The sequence below is a fragment of the Dermacentor albipictus genome, unplaced genomic scaffold (assembly GCF_038994185.2).
Source record: "Dermacentor albipictus isolate Rhodes 1998 colony unplaced genomic scaffold, USDA_Dalb.pri_finalv2 scaffold_16, whole genome shotgun sequence".
NCBI lineage: Eukaryota > Metazoa > Arthropoda > Arachnida > Ixodida > Ixodidae > Dermacentor > Dermacentor albipictus.
Window position 1 is genome coordinate 1,188,387 of NW_027225570.1, and position 8,550 is coordinate 1,196,936.

Below are 8,550 nucleotides of genomic sequence, written 5' to 3' on the forward strand. Positions count from 1 at the left end.
AACGGCAACCTCTAAGGTTGCAGCCAGAACCAGTTTCGCTCACAGCTAAATGAAAAACTGGACGTCTTCAAATTTCTTTCACTGGCAGCGGCTCCCCGACATTAAGCATGACGGGAAATAAATAAGAGTAAGAAAAGAACGTATCCCCGCCGACAGTTTGTCACGTGCTTTCGAGCAGCCTATGAAAAGAGCGCGCCGGGAGAAATTCTGAAAAACTCTCACGGCACATTTGTATTCCACATGCACCAAGTTTAGTCGGCGAGGCGCTCTCTTTACGTGTGCGACTGGGCCTTGTCCTCCAGAATGATGCCCTCCGCCCCTCGACGCCTGGCGGACTGCGCGCACTACGACCGGGAGGCAGCGTTCGCACGCTTTCGGCTTGTTGAGCACGCACCCGCCGTCACTCGGGCAATATTTGGCGTACTTCGAAAAATGTACCTACGAGGGAGACCGGGTTCATCGCTGGCGGGCGGTTTCGTTTTCCACCCACAACGTTGCAATTCGGTCTGAACTCACCGTGAACCCATCGCCTTGTTCGGTGCCAATGATTTTGACAGCTTCAGATGCCTTCATCCAGGACTGGACAGGTTGGTACAGCGCCATGCTTTGCACACAGACGTCTGCTGACTCGCCGGCGTGCGGATTGTTTGCGCCCGGTGGGCAGCGGATGACAATCGGCAGACAGCGCTGCACAAGGCTTTAGACGAAAACAGTAGCACGTGAGCACAACCACCAATGGCACGTCATCTAAACCATGCAAATGTTTGGTCCTCCAATGCTGTTCATGGCTATTACCGGCCCTGACAAACAGCTGTGCTGGCGCCGTGCTGAATGCCAGGCTTGGACCTGTGAAAACAGCGGTTTTGGATTGCTCCAAGCTCCTGCGCATGCGCGAACAAGAAAAAAAGAACGTTCGTTTTTTTAGCCAACGCCTCCTCTAGAACCGTGTCTAGAACGATGCCTGCGGCGTCGCTCGCTTACCCATTGTAGCTGTCGCGCCTTGAGTTGCGGTCGGGTGGATGGATGTTATGAGCGTCCCCTTTGGAACGGGGCGGTGGCGTGCGCCACCAAGCTCTTGCTACTATGCTGCCTAATATCCTACCTAGGTTAACCAATGAAAAAAAAAAGAAAAACACTATGAACTACCACGTCCAAATTTTCTGATACCATATTGCGAACTGTGCTTTTGTACGTCTCCGTCCTTCGTCGTTTCCCTACTTTTCTTCCACCAATCCTCCAATCGCCTCTTACTGATGACATGTTTGCTTTACCACTGCTCCCGCTGAACCCAAGGGCTTCAAGGAGGCCAGTGGTGCCTAAATCGACCGCTGGGTAGACGTCTTCACATTCTAATAAAATATGCTCCATCGTTTCCCTAGCTTTACCGCAGCAAGCACATGCTTCTTCTTCCTTCTTATATCTCGCTTTATAGGTGCGTGTTCTAAGGCATCCCGATCTCGCTTCGAAAAGTAATGAGCTTCCCTTTGAGTTATCATAAATGGTTTCTTTCCTAATTTCATTTTTTCCCCTTAAGTAGTTACTCATGGCAGGTTTCTTTTCCATTGCCGCCACCCATGAGATTAATTCAGCCTCTCTGACTTTCCGCTTGACCTTCTTTGTTGCTGTGTTGCCCACCCCACAGGCCGCATACTTGCTGGTAAGCTTCCTAGTTCTTTTCCTCCACTGTGAATCAATGTTTTGCCTGTACAGATACCTGAACACTCTCCCAGCCCATTTACTTTCCTCCATATTCCTCAGCCGTTCTTCATACTCAATTTTACTGCGAGCTTCCCTCACTTCAAAACTAGTCCAGCCCATATCCCCTTGCACAGCTTCATTTGTAGTCTTCCCGTGAGCGCCCAATGCGAGGCGACCCACTGACCTTTGGTTCCCGTCGAGTCCTGATTGTACCCCTGATTTAAAGCAAACAACCGCATTTCCAAAAGTAAGTCCTGGAACCATTACCCCTTTCCACATACCTCGGAGGACCTCGTACCTATTGTATCCCCATGGCTGCATTTCTCTTCCCCTTGACTGTTATGGTTTTTTCCTGTGTTTCCATATATCCGTTGCCTTCGTTTATCCATATACCAAGGTATTTATATTATGTTACCCGAGGTATTTCTTGGCCCTGTATCTCCACTGTCTCCACTGACTGTTTTCATTGAATACAATAACACCTGATTTTCTAACACTAAATTTCAAACCTAAATTGTTGCCTTCCTGTCCACAGATATTAGCCAGATTGCAAATCACTTTGCTTGTTTGCGAGCAACACAATGTCGTCCGCATAAAATAAACCTGGGAGTTGCTGCTCTATTACTGTACCTGCCTGTTTGTATGAGAGATTAAACCCGATATTACTTCCTTCTAGCGCCCTCTCCATCCTCACCATGTACATCATAAACAGCAGCGGGGATAAAGGGCACCCCTGCCTCAGTCCCTTGTTGATATAAACTTTCTCCGCGCTCCTCATCCCTTCCCATTCAACGCAAACAGTATTTTCTAGGTAAATCTCTTTGAAAAGCTGTATACAATCGTTACCTAAGCCTTCCCCTTCCAGAATATCCCACAAAATGCTGCGGTCTACGTTGTCGTATGCTCCTGTAATGTCCAAAAAGGCCACATACAACGGTCTGCTTTCTGCTTTTGATATTTCAATACACTGAGTAAGAACAAACAAGTTATCATCCAAACGCCTACCTATTCTAAAGCCATTCTGAAGCTCTCCCAAAATGCCATTATTTTCTGCCCATGCTTGAAGCTTTAATTTGATTGCCTGCATTGCTAGCCTGTATATTACCGATGTAATGGTCAACGGTCTATACGAGTGAATTCTGTCTTTCTCCCCCTTACCTTTATAAATTAAATTCATTCTACTTTGTCGCCAACTGTCTGGTATTCGTCTATCTTCTAAAGTTTTTTCAACTGCTTTCACGAGAGCTTCCTTACTTTTTGGTCCCAGTTCATTTATCAGCCTAACGGGAACCTCGTCTAGCCCTGTGGCTGTGCGCTTAGGAATTTTCTCTTCCGCTTTCTTCCAGTTTAAATTTGTAAGCACTAGCTCCTTTCCCCCTTGGGTCTCTTTCATGCTCTTTTTTTCTTCAAATACAACCTCGTCCTTGCCTTGGAAAGATTCGGCTGTTACTTTTTGGATGTAATTTATTGCTGCTTCTCCTTCCAGTCTGTTTTCATCTTCGTCTAGGATATGTTGTTGTATTGTTGTTGACTTCCTGCCTAATAATTTTATGTGATTCCAAAATATTCTAGGTGCGGTCTTCTTTTTCTCACGTATTTCTGACAACCAACTTTCACTTTCACCTTTTAATTTTGCTTGCACCAGTATTTGAACCATAGACTTTTTCTCCCGGTATATTTCCCGTTTACTGGTTACTTCATCCTGTGGCAACTGCGCCTTCTTTGCCTGCCTGTGCTCTCGAGATGCTTTCTGTCGTTCGGCGATCGCTTCTCGTATCTGCTTGTTCCACCAGCTTTTCGGTTTCTTTTTTCCTTTCCAATGAACATGTTGTTTCTCTTTCCGTATTTATGTCGTTACTACACTTAGAAGCTCACCATATTCCCACCCCTTGCTTGGCGACTTGCCAATTTCTTCCTCCACTCTAGTGACTATATTTGCTATTTGTTCAGCGTTCAAATTTGGACTGGCCATTTTGCTTTCGTTGCTCTCTTTCCCAACTACATATCCCATTTTCAAAATGATGCGTTTATGGTCACTCCCTATGCTGCTAAACCCTTCCTCATCGATGACCATTTCTCTCAACTTATCATGAATTCCTTCTGTCATCAGACAGTAATCAATGGTCGATTGCCGGTTTCCCACTTCCCACGTGATCTGTCCTTCACACTTAGGCCCTGTATTCACGATCACGAGGTTATGTTGCTCGCAAAGGTCTAGCATTGACTTCCCGTTATTGTCGGTATAGCCATCTAAATCCTGTATGTGGGCATTCATGTCACCTAATAGGACTATCTCAGCACCATTCCCGAAACCCCTAATATCAGCGCTTATGCATTCCACTAACTCTTTATTCTTCTCTGTGCAATTTATTCCGGTCCACAAATACGTAACTCCAAGCCAAGTTTCCTTCCCACTCATTGTACCTGATAACCAAAGATGCTCTTGACATTGTGAATTTACTCTTTTCCCATTGGCTCCCTGATGGATGAGCATTCCGACTCCCCCTCCCTTTCTTTCCGACTTAGTTCTGTTGCACCCTTCCCATACATAATTCTCAATAACTGGCGGCTCTTCTGAGTCTCTAAGGTGCGTTTCTGTAACCGCATATACCCCTATTTGTTCTCTATGTAACTGCTCCTCAATCTCTGCCCACTTTTCCTTTCTTCTGCCGCCCTGCATGTTTATGTAGCCTATTGCATGGCGAGCTCTTGTTCTTGCTTTCCTCCTTTTTCTCTTATCGACGGCGATGCTCTTCTGATGTTCCCCTAGGGGACCTTCTTTATTACTACCTACTCTGACCTCCTGAGCGCCCGCGGGCCCCCTAAAAAAGCAACAGCGCGACCCCCAAGTCGCCAGCCCACTTCTCGTGCTAGCCTGTAATTGAAGTGGATCCCATGTCGTTTAAAACCACCACAACTTCTCACTTCCCTGTTTACTTCGACAACCTCGAAGCCTTTCTCTCGGCTCATTTTCCATATTGCCTCATTGACAGCCATTACGGCTCTTTGTAAGTGACTGTCACGCACAGGCACCTCCGGCACCGTGCACACCTCGATCTGCACCTGAGGGGATAGCTCGCGCAAGTCGTCCACCCCCTTCGCCAAGCGCTGGGCTAGTCCTGGCCCTTTCCTGTTCAGGACGTCATTTAGCCCACCTGCTACTACGACAAGGTTGCGCACGTGGGCATTTTCCGTGAGCTTTTCTTTTGCTCGCTCCATGACAGAACCCAGTGTCTGCCCTGGAAATGTCCCTACTGCCACTCTTTTGTCGCCTTTCACCCTTTCCACAATTGCTTTTGAGCACCCAGCCATGTTTGAGTCGCCAGCGATAATCACCCTTTCACTCTCTCCTACCTCTCCCTGCTTCCCGGCTTCCTGTGGCTGCAGCGTCGCCTCACTCGGGGCGTGTTGCGCTGCTTCGCTATAGCTACGCCGATTCACCGGCGGCGAGCTGGCGACCGCTTGCTTAGGCTCCCAGCCTCCCACTTCGCCCTCGCTTTGGTGTCCTGACCCGACATTATCCGCTGCCCGAGTCTCAAGAGCGTCGAGCCGCCTTTGCAGTTCGGCGCTCCTTTCTTTCGCCTCCCCAAGCTCGGCCACAGTCCTCACCAACTGCGCGGCCTGGGCCGCCTCCACCTTGACGAAATTTTCAACCTTCGCCTGCAGTGCTACCCGCTTCTCCTGCTCCTCCCTCAGGTTTGCCTTAAGCTCGTCGAACTTAGCCGCCCAATTCCCTTCCAGTTTTTGGACGGCTTCCCTGACGCCCTCGCACGACCTGCACGTGAAGCTAGACCCCACCGCTTCTGCTAAATTCTGGAATTCAGTCTCGTCGAGGAAGCACCAGCGCAGGCACTCGTCGCACTGCACTTGCTCCCCGTCCCCCGCGGCCTTCACGTTTTTCGATTTCATCGCTAGGCCTACGTCCCTAGGCCCAACGAGCAAGTTCGCCAAATCACTCACGCAAACCCGACCTCGACCGCTATCCCAAACAAAAACAAGGAATTATCACTCCCTACTCCATGTAAGAATCCGAAGAGCTTGCTGAAAGAACTACCCCCTAGGCCTAACGGGGGAGCCGCCAGACCTAGACAAAGCCGGTACGTTTCCTACTCCTACCAAAAAATTCAATATTTGCGCCCCTACTCCATGCAAAAGAAAACACTTCAAAACACTAGCTAATAAAGATAAAGGAGTACTTAGCTACGAGCGAAGTCGCTGAAGCCTCGTCCACAGGAGCGTCCGCGAGCCACGACCCGGTCGGTTGTCAAGAGATGGCGCCACCTACATCCCTATCTCCGCCAAGGGGGGCTGGATGGATGGATGGAAGGTAGGAGCGTCCCCTTTGAAACGGGGCGATGGCAGTTGCCACCATGCTCAGATTTTTATTTTGCCTTTTATTTTTATCTGTGTTGTGTGTTATTGAATTTCTCGATTTTCTTTAAATACGTCTTCCTACCCTTTTAACCTTATGTCACCTCTCTGCTTTTGAGCCACCAATCCTCCAATCGCCTTTTGCTAATTTCCACCGCACATTTATTTACATGACTATCATTATCTCTGAACCCTAGGGCCTCAGGAAGGGTGACTGTGGCCGCATCGACATCGGGATTGATACCATCACATTTTAGTATGAGGTGTTCCATTGTTTCTACATATTTACCACACACAGTACATGTGTCTTCTTCTTCGTTAAATTTCTTTTATGCGAAGCATATTACGAGAGCTCAACCCAGCTCCTCAGGCGCGGCGGTGTCGCCTTGAAACCACGTGACACCGTGACGTCACGACAGAGGAGAAGTGGCTTTGGCTCAACTCTTGCAAGACGGGCTGGGTGGGAATCGAACCAGGGTCTCCGGAGTGTGGGACGGAGACGCTACCACTGAGCCACGAGTACGATGCTTCAAAGCGGTACAAAAGCGCCTCTAGTGAACGCGGTGTTGCCTTAGAAACGAGCTGTTTCTAAGGCGTGCGTCTCTTGCTCAGGCGCACATTTCGTTGCCGCGCCGAACGCTGCTTTGCTCGACGCTCACCGCGTCCAATGCGGGGCGCGTAGTCGCTGCCCTGTAGCCCATTGTCTTACACCCCTTGGCGGGTCGACGGGAACGCTGTCGCGTTCCACTCTTGAAGGCGAAGCAGCAATGCATGAGTTGTTTCTTCGTCTAGCCGAACCAAATATAGCCAAGCAACAGCAGTTCACCAGGCTAAACAGTGGTTCAACAACTAAAATAAAGGCTAGTATGCTTCGCATCCTGGGCTTAACATTACCTAAGCCACAGCCATTTTTTTTATAGCTCCGTGTTCTAAGACATCCTGATCTAGCTTCAAAGAGTAGGGCACTGCCTCTTGAGTTATCATAAAACGCTTCCTTCCTGATCTGCTGTTTCCAGTATCGATATAGTTCTACGCTATGCTTCTTTTCCATTGAATTTATCCAATTTTTACCTTCCGCATTTTTAACCTGTCGTTTAATGCTCTGTCCTTTTTCGTCCTCGTGTCTGGCATAAATACTGGTTAGCTTCCTAGTTCTTTTCCGCCATTGTGAGTCAACGCTCTTTCTGTATACCTGCCCACCTGTTATCATCCAATTTCCTCAGCCGTTTTTCGTATAGGATTTTACTCTGAGCTTCCCTTGCTTCGAATGATGCCCAGCCCATATCTCCCAGTACTGCTTCGTTTGTGGTTTTCCAGTGGGCACCTAGTGCTAACCTTCCCACAGCTCTCTGATTTACTTCTAGTCTCGACTGAACCTCTGCCCTTAAACACAGGACCGCATTCCCGAAAGTAAGCCCCGGCACCATTACTCCCTTCCAAATGCCTCTCAGTACCTCATACCTGTTGTAACCCCACAATGCCTTATGTTTCATTATCCCGGCATCTCTTCGCGCTTTTGCTATTAGAGACTGTTCGTGCTTTTCCGTGTACATCTGCCCTTTGTTTATCCATACCCCGAGATACTTGTATTCGGCCACTTGGGGTATTTCGTGGCCTTGTATTGTAAGCTCCTGATCAGTTGTATCGTTGAAAAACATCCCACCGGACTTAGCTGCACTAAAACTTAAACCTAAACTGTCTCCTTCGTCCCCACAGTAATTAACCAGAGTTTGCAAATCTTCCTGGCTACCTGCTAACAGTACAATATCGTCCGCATACATTAAACCCGGTAGTCGTTGCTCAACAACCTTTTCGCATAATCTGTACGACAGATTATACCCTAGATTGCTTCGTTGTAACCTTCTTTCCATGCTTATCATATATAGCATGAACAGCAGCGGTGATAGAGGACAACCTTGCCTTAATCCTTTGTGAACCTCGACAGTTGTCGTACTCTTGATTCCTTCCCATGTTATTTGAACATTATTTTCTCGATATAGTTCCTGTAGAAAATCAATTACCTCATTACCGATACCTTCAGCTTTTAATATGTTCCACAGGAGTTCCCTGTTCACATTGTCATACGCACCACTTATGTCCAGGAAGGCTAAATACAGAGGTCTATTTTCCGCCTTAGCTATTTCTATGCATTGGGTAAGCACGAACAGGCTATCATCTAAGCGCCTACCACTTCTGAACCCGTTCTGAAGTTCTCCAAGTATTCTATTACTTTCTACTCATGACTGCATTTTTAATTTCACCGCCTGCATCGCCAGCCTATATATAACTGATGTTATCGTAATTGGTCGGAAAGATTTTATGTTCTTCTTATCACCTCTCCCTTTATAAATCAAATTCATTTTACTCTGTTTCCAGCTGTGCGGAATTTGCTTATTCGTTATGACTGCCTCCAATGCTTTTATCATCGTTTCCTTGCTTCTTGGGCCAAGTTCATTAATTAACTTGATTGGAATTTCGTCT

The 8,550-nt window shown here is 47.6% G+C and overlaps 2 protein-coding genes and 1 long non-coding RNA gene across 5 annotated transcripts in view; all 3 read right to left on the bottom strand.

Annotated features, from left to right (window-relative positions):
- The window catches only part of LOC135899644 (uncharacterized), a 48,087-nt gene extending 47,582 nt beyond the window's left edge, over nt 1–505 (bottom strand). The window contains exon 1 of the long non-coding RNA XR_010563664.1: nt 223–505. This is a non-coding gene — a long non-coding RNA (uncharacterized lncRNA). The remainder of the gene's footprint in view (nt 1–222) is intronic.
- Nucleotides 1–858, bottom strand: part of LOC135899642 (nischarin-like) — a 249,643-nt gene extending 248,785 nt beyond the window's left edge. For 2 of the 3 annotated variants that reach the window (XM_065428950.1, XM_065428951.1), the window contains exon 1: nt 517–858. In XM_065428950.1, the coding sequence (XP_065285022.1) occupies nt 517–603 (87 nt within the window). In that variant the 5' untranslated portion in view covers nt 604–858. The remainder of the gene's footprint in view (nt 1–516) is intronic. The other variant, XM_065428949.1, reaches the window with a different exon arrangement.
- LOC135899643 (uncharacterized) lies at nt 743–6,330 on the bottom strand. The gene is made up of 2 exons (XM_065428952.2): nt 982–6,330; nt 743–881 (listed from the first exon to the last, which is right to left on the bottom strand). Exon 1 carries the CDS (start codon nt 5,605–5,607, stop codon nt 4,489–4,491), a length of 1,119 nt encoding a protein of 372 aa, XP_065285024.1. The 5' UTR covers nt 5,608–6,330; the 3' UTR covers nt 743–881; nt 982–4,488.
- Nucleotides 6,331–8,550: the final 2,220 nt, after the last annotated feature.